The sequence below is a fragment of the Dendronephthya gigantea genome, unplaced genomic scaffold (assembly GCF_004324835.1).
Source record: "Dendronephthya gigantea isolate DGI-Jeju-01 unplaced genomic scaffold, DenGig_1.0 000036F, whole genome shotgun sequence".
NCBI classification, from domain to species: domain Eukaryota; kingdom Metazoa; phylum Cnidaria; class Anthozoa; order Malacalcyonacea; family Nephtheidae; genus Dendronephthya; species Dendronephthya gigantea.
In genome coordinates this window covers 648,341-665,259 of record NW_021163046.1, presented here as the reverse complement: position 1 = coordinate 665,259, position 16,919 = coordinate 648,341, and the positions used below count along the sequence as shown (strand labels likewise).

The window sequence follows — 16,919 nt, the reverse complement described above, 5'->3', positions numbered from 1 at the left end:
GTCAAACGTTATTCTTCGAATATTTTAATATGCAGCGAATATTTGCAGTCGACAAAGCTTCGAATTGACATTTGTTTTATCAAAATTCAAATTTAGACTTTGAAAACCCATTGTGACTGTGTGATAGCTTTTCGTAGTTGGTTATGTCTTTGCAGAACGACATATCAAGCTCATATAGCCTACGAATATATTGCAAACTGCATCCTTTTAACACAGCAAATACGGAATAAACAGAATACACACCTACCTGTTTAAAAGACTTGGTATAGCTTATATAGATTCTATATCGTTCCTCCTTCATCTCTCGGTCTTAAACTGTGTCTGCGTCGATAAAAACATCGATATTTTTGCTTATAAACAAACAAATCTGCTCATTTTGCTTCGTGAAATGTTTTTACATCTGAATTAGTTCGCAAATTCGCAAAATGACAGTTAAATAATTTGCTGACGTTCTCAATAAAATATAAACTTCCTGTCTTAGCCAATCAGGACGTAGCTTTTGGACGTTGCTGATTACCAGTCTTTACTTGTTAAAATTTCGCGGAATAGTACTTTTATTACTCCGCCTGCGTATGCGCAGCGGAGTCTTAAAATGCCATGGCCTTTTTTCCTTTTCGTCGTAGTCGTAGTTTTGGGCGACAGAAGTTGGCATTTCTACAGGTAACCCAAAACATTTTGACCGAGAAGCACTGGGTTACACGGATGAATTATGTACATCAGTTGCATCCTCGTCCCTAGGGCCTAGGCCCTGGGGACGAGGATGCATCAGTTGGCATTTAGGGAGGTTTGGGAATGATTTTGTGCAATGTTTATTTTCTTCGTGTCCTTGCGCCTCGTGTTTGAATCGACGTTCTTCCCTCGTTAAAAATATGAATGTCGAATTGAAAGAGCTTTCAGAACCATGTTCAACAACTACAAAGGTAAGTTGTTAAGATTTAGATTGTATTCATATGCTGTGGCGGTAATTGCATATTAGTATACCCAAGATTTTCTGTTTTATAGTTGATTTAGTCATTTAGTGATTCACGTTGACGTAGTGTTTTAATACAAACCAGGTATATACACGCCTAAAAAAGCTCAGGTTGATGCAATTTGAAATGAACAGGATGGAGCAATGTTGTGCCTACCACATTGTTCAGAGTTGTTATCAATATTGAACAATATTGTTGAAACTGAATCGGGTTTAACAATATTGTTCAATATTGATACAAGTGAACTGAACAATGTGGGCAGCACAACATTGCTCCATCCTGTTTTATCAACTTGCATCAACCTGAGCGTTTTACGCGCGTATAAGGTACTGTTTGCTCTCAGAAATTATACATACTACAAGTAAGCCGAAGCAAAGTAATTTTAGAAATCTTAAATTAAGTTGCCAAGTTGTGTCTTATTTCAGATTACACCATGATATTCTTTTATCACAAATATAAATGTATAAATGATTACAAAGCCCGGTCGAATTGTAATCAGGACCCAACATTTTGACAGTCCAGTCTACTGTCTTCACCAGGGGTGATCTAAAGCTGGAATCGAAGCTTCTTAAATACTCAAGGGATGATGTCAATGAGACACATATATTCCTTTGGGAAATAGGCACCGTCATCCTTATTCAGAGCATGATTACTCATATTTATATGCCACTCTTCTAGGCAAAGTCTTTGACCATATCGATTGTTAGTGGTAATTACTTTAGAGTTTTCCCTTGACAGAGCACCTGTGTGACACCAAACACAAGATTGCGTGGGAAAACTTAAAGTAATTACTACTAACAATTGATACATGGTCAAAGACTTTGCCTAGAAGAGTGGCATATAAATATGAGTAATCATGCTCTGAATAGGGATGACAGTGCCCGTTTGCCAGAGGAATATATGTATGCATCTTATTGGCTGGTACATCATCCCTTGGGTATGATGTCAGATCACCCCTGATGAAGACAGTAGACTGGACTGTCGAAACGTTAGGTCCTGATTACAATTTGACCAGGCTTTGTGATCATTTATAAAACCAGAGTAGCGAGGGATAACAGGGTTAAAAGGGATATTAAAACGGTTCCTATTAAAGGATTGATTTGCCAAACTTATAAAACCCTATTTTTGTTCTAATTTCCAGGTTTTGGTGCTCATTTGCAGGAAGTTGAAAAAAAAATTAATGTCCCTGAGTGTGAATTCCATGAATGCACATTTGAATACCAAGTCACATTCCAATACCAAGTCACATTTGAATACCAAGTCACATTTGAATACCAAGTCACATTTGAATGCCAACTTAACTTTGAATGCCAACTTAACTTTAAATGCCAACTCACCTTTGAATGCATACAATGAAGTTACAATGAATAAAGTTATATTAATTAATGAAGTTACATCAGTAAACAAAGTTAAGCAACTGAATGAAGTTACATCATTAAATAAAGTTACATCAATGAATAAAGATGCAGCAATGAATAATTTCATATTAATGAATACAAAATGTATAACAAAAAATCCCAAAAGTATGACATCCAACAGTACAAAAAGCAAAATCACCTCATTTTGTAACCTTTTGTCACCATCTGTAGTTTCCTCACCTGCAGGCGGAGTAACGCCTTGAGCAGGCGTCTTGTTTTACATAATTTGACAGAGTATAAATGCGACAGTAGAATTTAATCTTGATTAATTTACGAAATTCAATTTATATATTTATACATGCGCACACATATATCTTTAAAAACATGATACACATTGGTTGCCGTTTCTACAGATCATTGCAAACATCTATTCCTAGAAATCCGTCTTGCACTGCTTGAAATGCCGATTCAAATGACAGCACTTGTCGATAATACGTTCTGATGTTTCGTTGAACGCTTGCTTGCGCTTTCTTGTACTTTTTGGCGTTTAGTACTTTGTCGATCAAATATCGCATCCAAAGAACATTTGAGTATGGTTTATAAATCTCCCAGTTGTTGCTAAAAAAATCAAATTTCGTATATTCAAAATAATGCAAAGAACTGATCTCAAAATAAGAACTGGATAGCGCATCTCGGCGGCCATATTGGCAGCCATCTACTATGGTGTTGATAGGAAGTGAACCTAAGAAACTTTGGCAACGTAATTTTACTAACCCATTTGTTTTCTTCATAAGTCTATAGACCTGAAATTGATAGTCGCCTTTCCCGTTGAATATGTCGGGATCTTTGGAAAGGTCGCAAAATACCGTTACTCCATCTATAAGTGTAAAAAAAACGACTGAATTTTTAAATTCTCAAACCATTTCAAAGGCAATGTTTTGTATGGGCTAAACTGTTGCTGTATACCTTTTGCGAGTCTTGACAATGTGAAATCGATGATGCTGACAAAAACACCAGCGCTATCGACGGAGATATCATTTCCACATAACTTGTAGTGAACTGTCTTGCATTTTGTTCTTTTGATAAGCACGTTACCCCAGTGCAAATCGCGGTGTTCAAACGTCAGCGATTTCTCAGCAACACTGAGAGACAATGCAACTTGCTGTAAGACACTCAACGCCTCTTGAAACGACTTAAATTCGAAGCGTTCCAGGTCTTCGCCTCCATCAATAAACTCGAACACTACGAAATATTGGTCCGAGTGGTACATATCTGTGCAAAATGGTGGTAGTAAATATTGAGGTAAAAATTTCATTTAGAAAAGTAGTTTGACCTGGGCCAGATCTGTGTGTACAATATTAGAAGGATTAATCTGGGGGATCAGAAAAAATGGCGGGAAAAGACTTTCGCCTACCGGGTCGTTCGTTTTCACAGATATGGCCGTTTTTCCAGCTGTCCCATTCTTGCAATAATTTTTTCGGGTAACAGTCTTGAACGAGCATCACCCTAAATCAATCGCGAATGAAATTTCGTGCATATTTGAAACTGAAAACTTTGTAACTGAATCTGGGCTTGCACCTTTGAATTTCTGATGCAATTTAGTTTGACTCCAAAAAGAATTGCCTTGTCATGTTGTCCTTAAAAAAACAATAGCCTTTCGCATGAAATTTTTACTAAACAGTAGACTTTACCTCTTAACTTTTATGAAATTTGAGCAAGCGTTGGCACTGCAATCGTCCTGAATCGAGAAGAAACAGATGAAGAATTTTAAAATGACATATTGTTTGCAATCTTATATAAAATATATCCGGTAAAATGGTTGGTGTAAAGATGAAATCTCGCGAAAAGGTAAAACTTACCTCGTCAAAATCACCAAGTTTACTAAGTTCTCTAAAAAAAAATACAGAAAAGGTTCTGTCATGTATATTTTGTTTAAATTTTTTGAGACAGTGTTTTGATGCAGCATGAGATGGGACAGACTATAGTGTTTCTTATTGTGTACAAGCATTTTTCTACTTTGACGTAAAGATACAATGTACATGGAATCTTTTATTTTAGCTACACGTCATTAATATCACATTTACTTTGAAATCACGATTTCAGGAATCATCTCTTCAAATGTCTTTTGGGGTTCGTCGTTCACTGGAAAATCCCCTTCAACTGGAATAATCTGGAGAAACAGTGGACAAAAAGTGGATGTAATCAATGCAACTCAATCAGAGGATAAACTGACTTTGGCCCGGTTTGTAGGATACATATGACACAGAAAACAAGATTTCAGACAACGTTGTTAATTGTACAAGCCGAAAGATTTTGTTTATAAAGATATAACAAATTTTCTTAAAACTATAAATGAACCTTTAAAGCAGCATTTTCAACACCATAATTAAACTTGAAAACCTCTCCGTAAGTCCCCTCGCCGACTTTAACACAGTTTTCCAGAACTCTAAATTAAGAAATACATGTGGGAGTCAAGTCCGTGGCGAATGTAAACAAACGGTTTGTTTGCATTTTGAACTTCTATTCTTTTCGAAATAGCCTTTATTATGTTGTCTGAATATCTTAAAACGTTTAGGTTCGCTATGCCTTCAAATGAATATGAACTATAATGTTTTTGATGAGAAAAATTCGAGACACGCAAAATTTGGGCAACATTTTTATTTGAAGACCTCACATTGTGATGAGCAGAAACGATGCGCAGAACGGGCTGTACTTCCACTTTAAGATATCGTATTTTTTAATATATATATATGATCATAGTTTTAGAATGTTTACATGTTACTTTACCAACGGTTCACGCACCTTTTCGATAGTATTTCATGGAATTTCAATGCTCTATTTTGACCGCATTGTTGGAGGATTTTTTCGAAGGAGCTTAATGGCCTTTTTTGACGCCGCCGACTGAAACTTCCTGGCGTTAGAGCGTCCTGTAATACCATATAAAATGTATTCACTAATTATGAATTCGTTGGACGAAAGATTACGTACGAAAGGTCGCACATACTACAAATATAAATAGATATTCTCACCGCAAATGTAGAGCAGTTTGCATTCTTTTCATGAATCTCTTCAATGCCTTCGCCGTTCGCAGGCGTGTTCAGACTTCTTTTCCACCTCTTTCACATTGGTTTCGATATTGGCCGCATTTGAGGATTGTTTTAGACCGTCTTTTTTACTCAGATAAACTTTCGCATCAAGTAAACGAAACTCTCGAAATTTCTTTGCCAAAGGTAAGTCATCGTCTGCTGAAATTTCTTCGTTTTGTCTAGACTGGAAATTAGAAGGAATCTCGCATTCAGATTCAAATGAAGTGTGTTTTACTTTGCCCGAAATACTTTTTCGGCTATTCATGTCCGAATGTCTGAGAATTCCATCAGAGGAAATTTCATCTAGAATTTCTTCATTTAGGGATAAGCATTTTATCCCATCGGAGATATTTAGAATATCATTGCTTGAAAGTTTTTGTAGTTTTATTTCCACCTCTATTTCTTTTCTTGTTGTGGAATCCGATGATTCACTTGTCAAACTCGAATTAGCAATGCTTAATTTAGCATCGCTCTGATTGGCTGTGCTGCATCTTGATTCGCTCTGATTGGCTGTGTTACACCGTGATTCACTCTCATTGACCAAGTCTTCATAATCTATGTTGCTGGTATCAGAGAACAAGCTAGGACTGTCAAACTGGCTGGTTTTGGCGTTTGATGGTGATTCTGTGAGAAGAGGACTGATGGTTGGCAGTCTTCGCCGTCTGACGGTGACGCGTGAATTCCCGCTGTATGGGGTTGAGTGACCAGGCCGAGCATTCTCTTTCCCTTTGGACGAAATATCCGCGGTTTGTGATGATATATTCTCACTGAATAAACACATTAGGAAGTACTTAACATCAAAATTAACCGATTATTTCTACCGAGAAATAGCATTATTTCATTATTGGCTCCTTTGTCTATATTGTCCAGCAGACCAGCACAGACGAGACGAGTCACAAGCGAATATTCAACAGTCTTTTACAATCTGATAGACTATAATACAAACTACAAACTTGTGCTATTTAAACAGCCATTGATCTGTGTATTTAAGTGAAGCGACATCGCCGACATGTTATATAAAGTAAGAACACAGTCACAGCTCGGTGATAGTAATCTTACCATAATATAGATCCATCGCTTATTGAGCTTTCTGAGCTAGTTGAGATCCAAAGATCGCTCTTAATTACACGATGTTTAAATCTCCCGTAAGTTTTTATCTTTTTAAACTCCATAACTTCGCTTCGAATGTTGATATTTTCTTTGTTTTGATTTTTGGCGCTAGAATTTTGAAATCAGTGCTTCCACAATTGATTTACCAAATTTCCTTTTGAGATGCTAAAAAATCCTTTTTTCCAAAAATATTTCCTTGCCAAAATTTCCAAATTTCCTTGCAAATTCCTTGCAAATAGCGGCCTTAATGGAACAAATTTTTCTCAGTGACAAAATAAACAATATTTTTTTAAGTGATACAGCTGAAATATATTCCATATACAAAAATACTTCCAAAATTCATCCAAAAATTTGGTCACTTTTTATTAAATTAACCACAGAAACTTTGATAGAAGTGTAAAATAGGCGTAGAGTATTTGGGGGGGGGGGGGCTGAGGGCTAGAACCCCCCGAGAAATTTTAGGGTAAAAAATTTACTAGGTAATAATTGCATCATATAGCAATGTTGAATCTTTAAAAAGACATCCTTATATACACATGAAACAGTTTTATTAGTGAATATAATAACATATAATAATATATCAAACAACTTAGAAAAGCAATTCTGAAATACGAAGTTTAGATCCGCAGCCACTACTTTCTGTATTCCTCATTTTATACAGGGAGACTTTTAGCTGGGCTTACATGAAGTCTATACCTTGGTTAGCCAAGCTTTAAGCCCCCCTCCCGGAAGAAAACAAAACCCTACACCTATGAGTGAGGAAAATGGTTATATACTTGAAGAACCAAATCTTTGCAAACTTATTATTTTTTATTCAATTTTAAGTCTAATATAAACAATTTTCAAGATTTCCTTGCAATTTCCTTGCCCAGGCTAAAATTTCCTGTCCATTTCCTCCTCAATTTTATTTCCTTGCCTTTTTCCTTGAAAAAGCCAAAATTTCCTTTTGCAGGGAAATTTCCTTGCAAGTGGAAGCCCTGTTTGAAATGCTGATTGTTCGGAACGAACGTCGTGTGATGTCGTAAGAGCTCGGATATCGTTCGGAAATGATCGTGACTGTTCGCGCGCATTTCTCTTATTATTTTATCGCGTGTAGTTCACTGAACGTTCACAGTTTGAGCAAAATTTTTGCCGCTTTTCAGCCTGAAAATGTTGGTTTTATTCAAAACGTCCGTCGGGTACGCTATTTTCAAGGTATGAAGTGAACTGTTTAACATTTGTGTCCCTTTTTTACCATCCAAAGTAGTCAAATTCCTAAACATTTTTTCAATAATGTTTAGGGCCCAATCTTTGGTATAAAAATTGGCAAGATGCACACTTTATGTTCTGGCAAAGTCTGTTTTGCCAGTGGAGTGCTTTTGCCGTACATTATGCACATTAGTCTACTATTTATCTATCCAGCAAGCCATAGTTCAGAGGAGTAAATAGAAAAATACTAAATTAGAATTATTAGTGTCCTGATGATCTCTTTTGATGATTTACTCTTATTGCTTCACAGAAAAGAATGCCTTGCCAAGCTTGGCAGAATGTCACTTGATCCACAAAAGGACCTCATGTGATCACTGTGTGGGACCCTTCCTCATCAGATGAAAATTGCTCCCGAAACTTGCTTGTTTTGTAAACTTTGCCACCTTAATCATAGTATCTGTGGAAATCTGTGGATGGACAAGTGGCATGTGTCAATGAATGTCATCTTATGCTGATTTTTTGTCATCTGCGATAAATGGTGGACAAGGATTGTGAAAACAACGATTACTATTGGAAAATCTAAACTAATCAATTACATTAGCACTGTTTGAGCACAAATATAATGGCTGTAACCTACCAAGTTATTGATGGATTAACTATTGACGGATTACCTTTTTTATTCAATAAAAAAGATTAAATATTTTCTTAATTCAAAGAGTATTCAATATGTTAAAGCTAATTTTAATCTATAGTTTGCAATGTTCGTGCTTAAATTTACATCATCAAACCTGCATTCAACAATTTTCTCAAAACTCCACCTTAAGATCACCTGTTATGTATAAAGATTTGTGCACAGGAGAATGATGGGATATAAATCAACTTTCTGAAATTTGATTGGACATCCAATCAATATTCTTCCATTTCTGCAATTTCTGTTATCTATACATTCTAAACATGTTGTAACATGAAGTATCCTACATAACATCTCATTCCGACATTTCGTCCATTTAATTTTGAAATTAAAATAACTTCTCGACTGCTTGTTTTAAATCGGAGGAGAAATTTGTTTATTTTTATTGAAGGGAATGTACAAGATGATCTTTTAAGAAGGAATTTGTGTAAAATGGCTGGTAAGTTATATTTTCTACGAAGATAGTAACCATTTCATTTGGGTCGGATGACTATCGTTTGTAAATATATAAATATTATTTTAAAATTCGTTTGACTTGCATTTGCCAATCTTCGACATATAGTGAACAAGTGGCATTAATCGAAGGCCTACATGTGTGGGAAAGTGGAGATTTTAACTGAAACTTTTTATTATAAAAATGTACACCTAAAAACTATCACTTGAACACAATTTAGGCAGGAATGCTTAGGTCTGTGGTCTTGTATTGGGGTCCAAGGGGATGCTGGTCAGCTACCAGCCATGGGGTAGGATGTGAATATATGTTCAAAATATTCTGAGAATCATATGATATGGTGTTGCTTGGTTTGTCAAAGCCTCGGGTATAGGAATCCAAGCTCTCAAGTTCACCAAAATTTCCTGACGATGACTGTGTTATGATTCCTCTCATTATATGAACCAGAGTAGAGACGATACTGATTGATTACACCAAAATAATTATAATTGGCACCAAAATAATTATAATTGGCACTGGTACCTAAACCTGCATTTCCGACAGTAAATAAAACGATTAATCACTCTAATATTTGCAGAGGAAGATCCAGACAGCAGTGTCGCAAGGGCTAGGCACAGACAGAAACGTGGCCTGCTGAAATTATACTATGGGGTCGGAGACGAGCCTGGAGAGACTCCGGTTAATCCTTGCGATATTAATGGGGCTCATTTTAAGCCTGATGATTACATGGAGAAATTACTGAAAGAGAAAAGTCTCACTGAGCTCATGGACAAAGAAACCGATATTACAAAACGTACGGACTGTAAAACACTTGAAATTCTTCATATATTCAGTTTATTAATGCAGATCAGTGACCTAATGTAGCTGATAATTTCTACCTGAGTTCATGTCAGTCCAGTGAATTTAATGTAGATCAGTGATTTATGTTAATCCAGTCAATATAGTTCAGTGTTTCATGTAACTGTAGAAAAGCTAGATTATCAAAATTAGTAACCAATGTACTTTTATTATTCTAAAATAACCTCCATTGCAATTCAGTGGACTCAAGGGAGATCAGTGGCTAATGCCTAATGTAGTTATGCTAGATTATCTTTATATTAATCCAGTTTATATATATAAAGGAGATGAATGGTTGATCAGCTGTGTAATATATTAATCCAGTTAAATAAGATAGATCAGTTACTTGAGTAAATTTTGTAATGCTGGTCAACCTGATATAAATCCAATGAGTGTAGATATAAGGCCAAATTAATTGGATTACTTGTATATCAATCCAGTTAACTCCATGAAGATCAGTGGATCACCTTACTCGTGCCTTACTTTAGAAATACTGGATCACTTTTACATCAATCCAGTCACTGCAGAGATCATTGACGTGTACATATCGTCTGGGCCACTTTTATGTTCATACAGTAGTTAATTTCACAGTAGATCAGTGGCTGACAGGCTTTGGTAGAAAAGTGAGGTTGTGGTACCCCGTTCTCTACGGGTGTGGGTGCTTCCATTCACGTCTAACCCACCTCCCTGAGGCTTTTCTTTTTTTCCCAAACTCTTTTCATCACCCCTGACACGTACACTGATGAGCTCTATAGAATGGTCACTTTGACCAACACAATTCCAGGAAAGAATGTTAGCAAAAGTGGTGAAGTATGTATCTGCAATTTTACCAAATCTAGAAATCAAATCTTTGGACAGCGAAATGCAGACGTTGGTTTACGAAAATTACAATAAATTCATCAGCGCTACGGACACGATTCGCAAGGTGCGTCAACTGTTTTCTTTCAACAACCAATCCAAAAGAAAAACGCAAAAACAGACTTTTAGCAAATTATTGCGATGGCTAGTTAAGGTTTTTCAATCACATTTTGTGCTTTTTACCCACGTGAGAAGATGAAGTGTTGTCTGGACATATTGCAGATGAAAAATGACTTCAAGAAAATGGAGGAAGAGATGGATAATTTGTCAATAAAAATGTCCGCGATTACAGCATTTAACGACAAGATAAGCAACACATTGCAAGACAAACGCCTGCAGATTACCAAGTTATCAGGCGTTCATGCGTTGTTAAGAAAGGTTCGTGTTGTATCATCTGTATTAAACTTGAAGTTTAGTTGAAGTTCGTCAAGCGAGCGCTTTATCAACTGTCGGCACTTTGTCGAACGAAAACAAGAGTTGCATGAGTGTTAACGGGATATTCCCATGTTTATATTCCCGTGAAAACTTTCAGTTCAAATCTTATGAAAATTTGAACTTGCTCAATCAAATATGGACAGATTGCGTGATAGTTAATTCACGAGATTTGGCTAACAAGAATTGTATTTGTGCTACTTCTTGTTCGATTATCGGCTTCAAAAGTAGTTTATATTTTTCGTTCCAGTTGCAATTCTTATTTGAACTTCCGTCCAGACTTAAAAAATGTGTGGAAATGAAGCATTACTCCCTGGCTGTCAGGTAAAACATGATGTATAACAATTTGCTTGTTATTTTTATTTTTGATACAGTGTAAGTTATTTTCTTTTCCATCCCTACCAGGTACTACACGAAAGCTCGCGACGTTTTACATCAATACCAACATATGCCTTCATTCCGTGACATCCAACAGGATTGCGAAGTTATTGTTAAAGATCTTAGAAATTGTTTGAAAGATCACTTCAGAGATCCTAAGGTATAGCTTCGCTTGATAATCTTATCGGTTTAATAGCCAGGCCGACTTACGTGTCATGTATTTTGGATGATTTTCTCCGGGTGCAAAGTACCTGAAATTATACATACACGTTCGACAAGTTGTGAATGACAATTTAGAATGTCTGACAATTTATATTTTGAAAATTTTACTTTTTCTTGTCAGTCGACTCCTAAACAACTCACAGAATGTGTTGACTTGCTGCTCCAGTTGAAGGAACCACCAAATGAACTTTGTGATGAATATCTTGCACAGTAAGCCTGTCTGTTAATTTTCAATTTAGCCAACTTTCTGTAAACATTTCTGCCGCAAGATTTACTTGCAAAGAACTACATATTACCAATATTCATCCTCACAACCACATCTTATTCAAATTGTATAGATAAGTTTGTTGTTTTCTTATTTCAGTGCAAAAGAAAGGCTAGATGAAAATTTGCTCGAATTGAAAAATCAGGTAATCGAGATTTGCGATTTTGCCAGCACATTTATCCTGCCTCACTGCGATATCAAAGAGTTGAATTAAATATGTATTTAGGTCGATTTAAAAGAGGATAAATCTCACTTGGGCTCGCATGATGGTAAGTGAATGTTACATCATTCGTGGTGGATTGATATTCAGTATTAAATGAGGTTGAACATATTATGAATTATCAAGCCGAAGTTTGAAATATTCGCCTTGATTTACAACGACAAACTGAGACTTTTTACTATTTCAAATCATCTGACTGAAAACCGCACTTCATACTTGTTTTTGTTTTGCAGATAGCGTCCAAACCGACGCCAACTCTGATGTCACAAGTCATGGGATCATGGTGAGAGATTTCAGCATTCAAAACATTCACAAAAATTTTTGATTATACGCCCTCAGACTAGCAAATAAAAATCGTCAGAATCTAGGTAAAAAAAAGATACTAACTGCTTGGTGAACAAGGAACTCTAGCAAAAGTCTTGGATACAGTAGACTGAGTAAAATATATCCATGCAATATTCTGTGCTGATCTTTGTTGTTCTTTGTGTATAGGATATCTTGGAGTTCACAGACCACGGATGTAACAATTTTCTCAGCAATATATCGCTCGTCATTGCTTCTTACAATGAATTATTCAGCAACAGAAATTATGGACAGTGAGTGTTGTTTTGGAAGAAAATTGTGACAAAAATTGTTCGAATCTTTATCTGTAGTACGTAGATACATTTGTGCATGGAAGATGAAAGATTTGAGAACACATTGAATTTGCAGTGAAGATGTGCATTTTTTCATTTCAAACTTTCTATGTTTATATCGAAAGAAAGAAAATTATATCTTTTAGGGTCTTCTTCCCCAATGAACTGACTAAATTTGTTGAAATTGCTGATTCTGATAACTTTGGGAAATCGCCTAAACTGTGTGTTTGTTTATCGATGTTTTTGTTAGCGACGATGAGAAGCAAAATATGGACGCCATTGCTCGAGAGAAGATAGTCACATTTGTTTTGACGCTGATGGGGGAATATTTTAAGATCGTTGAAGATCGCTTGGAACTTGAGGTAATAAGACAGTGTTTTGTTGTGATTTTTTTAATGTTCATTGATGACCATCAAGAATGGTCTCATGTTGTCTTGGAAACACTATTTACAAGACCATTTAAAACAGAAAGTAATATCTAATTACTCATTTCGTGAAGAAAAAGCGAAATTACATTAAACAAGGATGTTTGTCGAACATTTTTTCTTTCTTTTTAGAATGCCCATGGCGATGATCAAATCTTGGTCAGGTCATTGGATCGATTTCATCGAAGACTTCAAGCGGTTGAAAAATTAATGCCAGAGTTGGGAGTTTTAAGGTTCGTACGAAAGTTTTGGCGCCAAATTTCCCGCCATTTTTAAGTTGTTCATCTCCGAAACCATCTTTCAACGTCTCTTCGCAACCAATCACTCCCACGTGCCCATATTTTCTTAAATAGACAAATTTTTAGATGAACGACATTGCTGAATTATAACGGCCTACTTATTTGTCAAAATAACTCTGTTATATAGGTCTGGCGGGAATATTATCACCAGAACTGCTCACAAAAGGGTGCAGTTTTATACTCAAAGTCTACAACGGCAGTTTGCTGGTAAGTTTGTGTAGAGTTATATTATAAAATCGACGATTTTGAATCAAAACTGTTGTATGTTTTGTTGTAAAATGTATTCGAATTTATATCAATCATGTTTTCAATAAGTTTTCTTCGATCTGATTTAATCCAGCGTCCTTAACTGATCTGAGACAAACATTGGCTGCTCCAAAACATCAAAACAACGCCGAAAAAAACGAGACGTTAGCTGAACTTCGTTCAAATTTCCACACAGCTATCATTGGACAAGTTAAAACAGCTTTGAACAACCTAAAGGTCGGTGAAAGTCAGACACCTAACGTCTTGTCAACTATAGTTTCGAATATAAATGTTATTGTTTATATTTTAGTCGTTTATCGGTACAGACATCACCTTGCTGTTCGTCCGTACTTTCGAGGTCCGTTCTGTTCTGACGATATTCGCCAAAGCCTCGTTGTCAGTCATATCAAACAGATTCTCAGTTCTGCCCAGGTATAAGAGTGTTTGTTCTGGCTTGAAGTTGAAGGAGAAAAATAACTTTACCACCGTTGCCTTGTGATACGATTTATAAGCTCATGCTCTGGGAAGCAATGATATACATGTAATTTGGCTTATCAAAGAAAAAATGGACTCTTAAATGTTTATTAGTGACTTGCTGTTTAGGACTGTGCAAGTCTTTTGTGTGTGTTTTCAGGCGTTCTGCGATAACGTTCGTGAGAAAACAATGCATGCTCCACCATCCCTCGTGTTGTTGTTGTCGAGATTGTGTTTGGATTTCCACGAGTCTTCTGTCGACTATCTAGTGAGTGATATTTTGTGTGAAATGTGAAATAGGAATGATGATGTTCATGTGTGTTTTTTGTCTTCTTCCATTAGTTATCATTGACAGACCAGCAGTTCCCGGTGGATGAAGAGCTGGGCAGGGGATCTGTCATTACCTCTGTGACTGAACTGACTGACTTGGCCAAGACAGCCTCTCAGGTAAATGGTGATTATATCGTGTATTTAAGTTCATATCTTCCCTCATCAACCCTCATCCTCTGTATGTGGACCCTCATTATCTCTCATCAACCCTCATCAAGTTTGATCGACCCTCATAATCTCTCATCGTCCCTCATAAACCCTCACTCTCTCGTCAATCCTCATTATCTCTCATCAACCCTCATCAAGTCACCAATCTCTCATCGTCCCTCATAATCTGCATCAACTCTTCTTATTTGCTATGTTTTTCAGCACCTGATAAATCACTTCGTTAGAATTCAAGGCCTCACTGTTTCTCAGGTAAAGAAAGAAAGAGATTGTTCAAGTAGGATACCCATACATACAAACCACGATCTACACTGTAAGCACTTATTCTTTTCTTTAAAGATGATTCGTAAAAGTGTCGAAACTCGTGATTGGCTGAGCACGATCGAGCCACGCAATGTCCGCGCGGTAATGAAGCGGGTCGTGGAAGATATCACCGCCATCGACGCTGAGGTTGGATCACTCTATGAAGAGGGCTCAAGAAAAGCCCACAGCTCAGGTATGGCGAGAATTATTGAATTCGTATACTGTAGCTCCAAGAATGACTCAGAATCAGGCGTATAGTATTATGGAAGTATTCTAGACTATTTTGCAGTGTCAAGCACCAGTTGTGATCAACAGTATATGAAGTGTAATTTGGAAACATATTTGATCATAATCGCTCTTACACGTCGCATTTCCACATCTAGATTCTAGCAAGTGGACTTATAACCAGCAACGCAGCCAACAACGAGGTCAGTGGAGTTTCACACCAAGGTAAATTAGAATACGGGATATGTACCTAACAGTTAAGTTGCCACGATCAAGACACGAGGTTGGGATTTCAGGGGAGGGTGCAACTAGCTGTAGCGATGTAGGAATTGACAAGGGTGTCGCTGACCGTAATACAAAACTGGAGTCACACAAATACTTCTGCGCTATGCCAAGTAGTATAGGCGATGGTGTCCATTCCCGTTTTACGTTTTAGTACTGGGTATGATCAAAGTCTCTTGAGCAATATTCAGAAACTGTTCTCGGAAAAGATCGAGATATTTAGCGCGGTCGAGTTTTCCAAAGTCTCAATTTTAACTGGGATTATCAAAATCACGCTTAAGGTAGGTTTTGACTGACCTACATTTCCAGCAGTCCTAAATATTTTTCCAGATTTGCTCGAAGTGTACTTCGAATGGGTCTTTAAAAACATAAACCATTCTAAAAAATTCATTTGATTTAGACATTGCTGGAATGTGTCAGGTTGAGAATCTTCAGTAAATTTGGTTTACAGCAAGTGCAGGTGGACACTCATTATCTGCAAGTGTACCTCTGGAGATTTGTTTCCGATGAAAAGTAAGAGCTTTCTGCTGTGGTATCATTGTGTGGTAATGTGATGCATGGTATGATATTGTATGGTATGATATAGGTGTACTATACGGTATTGTATTGTATGGTATGATATAGGTATAGTGTATGGTATGGTATTGTATGGTATGGTATGATACAGTTATAGTATATGATATGGTATGATATAAGTATAGTATATGGTATGGTATTGTATGGTATACAGTATATGTGCCGTGATATCATGTGGTTAAGCATGTTTTTCAACGTCCAAACATATAGGCTGGTCCATGTAATGCTAGACGAAGTGGTCAACAGCACAGTTCACAGATGTGTTGAACCTGATCTGATGGAAAGTAGCGTAAGTACAGATCCAACTTCGTAAAAACACCAGAATACATCCTATCTGTTTATGCGTAGTCGTTTAAAGAATATTTTGTTTTTCCGCAGGTTGTCGAAGTTATATGTGACAGAGGCTAAAAGAAATATTTTGAAAGTCCAAACACGATGGGAAAGTATTCTTTATTCGCCTGTAAATCTACGCAAAACAATAGTACATTTGATTAAAAAGTTTCTTATAATTCGCTTTAGCGAGTCCTTTTTCGCTTGCTGGAGTCTAAACTTCATTGTTTATCAATATTCGCCGTCTAAATCTTATTACTCCGGCGTCAGCGACGGAGTTGAAAATTCACCCTGGTTTTGTTTTTGTTTTGTTTTTGTTGTTTTTTATTTTTCGTCGTCGCAAGTCTGAAATGGCGCGATACATTCTAGTATTTAGTATGTGTATGTAACCGTATTTATCTACGTCCCAGTCTTATCTCCCAAGAGTTGTGGTGCACAGCTTTGGCTAATTTTCCGATGTGCGATTCGATTTCGCTCGCATGATACGGCAATTCCTCCAGGAGGAACAAATAAACCGTTGTTTTCATGCTGTTCGATTAAGTTTAGATTGAATTGGGGTATG

The 16,919-nt window shown here is 36.7% G+C and overlaps 3 protein-coding genes and 1 long non-coding RNA gene across 4 annotated transcripts; 1 reads left to right on the top strand and 3 right to left on the bottom strand.

Moving 5' to 3' along the window:
• Nucleotides 1-2,572: 2,572 nt before the first annotated feature.
• Nucleotides 2,573-4,566, bottom strand: LOC114525995 (serine/threonine-protein kinase haspin-like). The gene is made up of 7 exons (XM_028547473.1): nt 4,414-4,566; nt 4,189-4,219; nt 4,021-4,067; nt 3,744-3,835; nt 3,296-3,601; nt 3,104-3,206; nt 2,573-2,947 (listed from the first exon to the last, which is right to left on the bottom strand). The coding sequence occupies exons 1-7, from the start codon at nt 4,437-4,439 to the stop codon at nt 2,737-2,739; spliced, it is 816 nt and encodes a 271-aa protein (XP_028403274.1). The 5' UTR covers nt 4,440-4,566; the 3' UTR covers nt 2,573-2,736.
• A 165-nt stretch (nt 4,567-4,731) lies between these two features.
• Nucleotides 4,732-5,417, bottom strand: LOC114525922. Its single transcript, XR_003687276.1, has 3 exons — nt 5,359-5,417; nt 5,132-5,256; nt 4,732-4,775 (listed from the first exon to the last, which is right to left on the bottom strand). It is a non-coding gene; the product is annotated as an uncharacterized LOC114525922 (long non-coding RNA).
• Nucleotides 5,418-5,426: 9 nt separating this feature from the next.
• On the bottom strand, nt 5,427-6,639 carry LOC114525886. Its single transcript, XM_028547347.1, has 3 exons — nt 6,475-6,639; nt 5,506-6,182; nt 5,427-5,443 (listed from the first exon to the last, which is right to left on the bottom strand). The coding sequence occupies exons 1-3, from the start codon at nt 6,585-6,587 to the stop codon at nt 5,427-5,429; spliced, it is 807 nt and encodes a 268-aa protein (XP_028403148.1). The 5' UTR covers nt 6,588-6,639.
• Nucleotides 6,640-8,715: 2,076 nt separating this feature from the next.
• Nucleotides 8,716-16,530, top strand: LOC114525950 (vacuolar protein sorting-associated protein 51 homolog). The gene is given in 26 exon segments (XM_028547411.1): nt 8,716-8,843; nt 9,433-9,648; nt 10,532-10,617; nt 10,773-10,928; nt 11,233-11,306; nt 11,388-11,520; nt 11,704-11,792; nt 11,947-11,992; nt 12,074-12,116; nt 12,301-12,350; nt 12,560-12,663; nt 12,953-13,064; nt 13,260-13,360; nt 13,554-13,633; nt 13,767-13,909; nt 13,983-14,004; nt 14,007-14,104; nt 14,307-14,414; nt 14,489-14,593; nt 14,846-14,893; nt 14,981-15,137; nt 15,328-15,394; nt 15,606-15,732; nt 15,852-15,964; nt 16,238-16,316; nt 16,406-16,530. Coding segments are annotated over 26 exon segments (2,394 nt in total). The 5' UTR covers nt 8,716-8,836; the 3' UTR covers nt 16,436-16,530.
• The last annotated feature ends 389 nt before the right edge of the window (nt 16,531-16,919 follow it).

Excerpts from the sequence above, each read along its gene's own strand:
- LOC114525995 (XM_028547473.1), bottom strand. The coding sequence starts at position 4,439 with ATGATTCCTGAAATCGTGATTTCAAA. Across the intron at positions 4,068-4,188 it reads AACTTGGTGATTTTGACGAG|GACGATTGCAGTGCCAACGC; the intron begins GTAAGTTTTACC and ends TTCTCGATTCAG. Across the intron at positions 3,602-3,743 it reads CTGTGAAAACGAACGACCCG|ATATGTACCACTCGGACCAA; the intron begins GTAGGCGAAAGT and ends CATTTTGCACAG.
- LOC114525886 (XM_028547347.1), bottom strand. The coding sequence starts at position 6,587 with ATGGAGTTTAAAAAGATAAAAACTTACGGGAGATTTAAACATCGTGTA. Across the intron at positions 6,183-6,474 it reads AGCGATGGATCTATATTATG|TGAGAATATATCATCACAAA; the intron begins GTAAGATTACTA and ends GTGTTTATTCAG.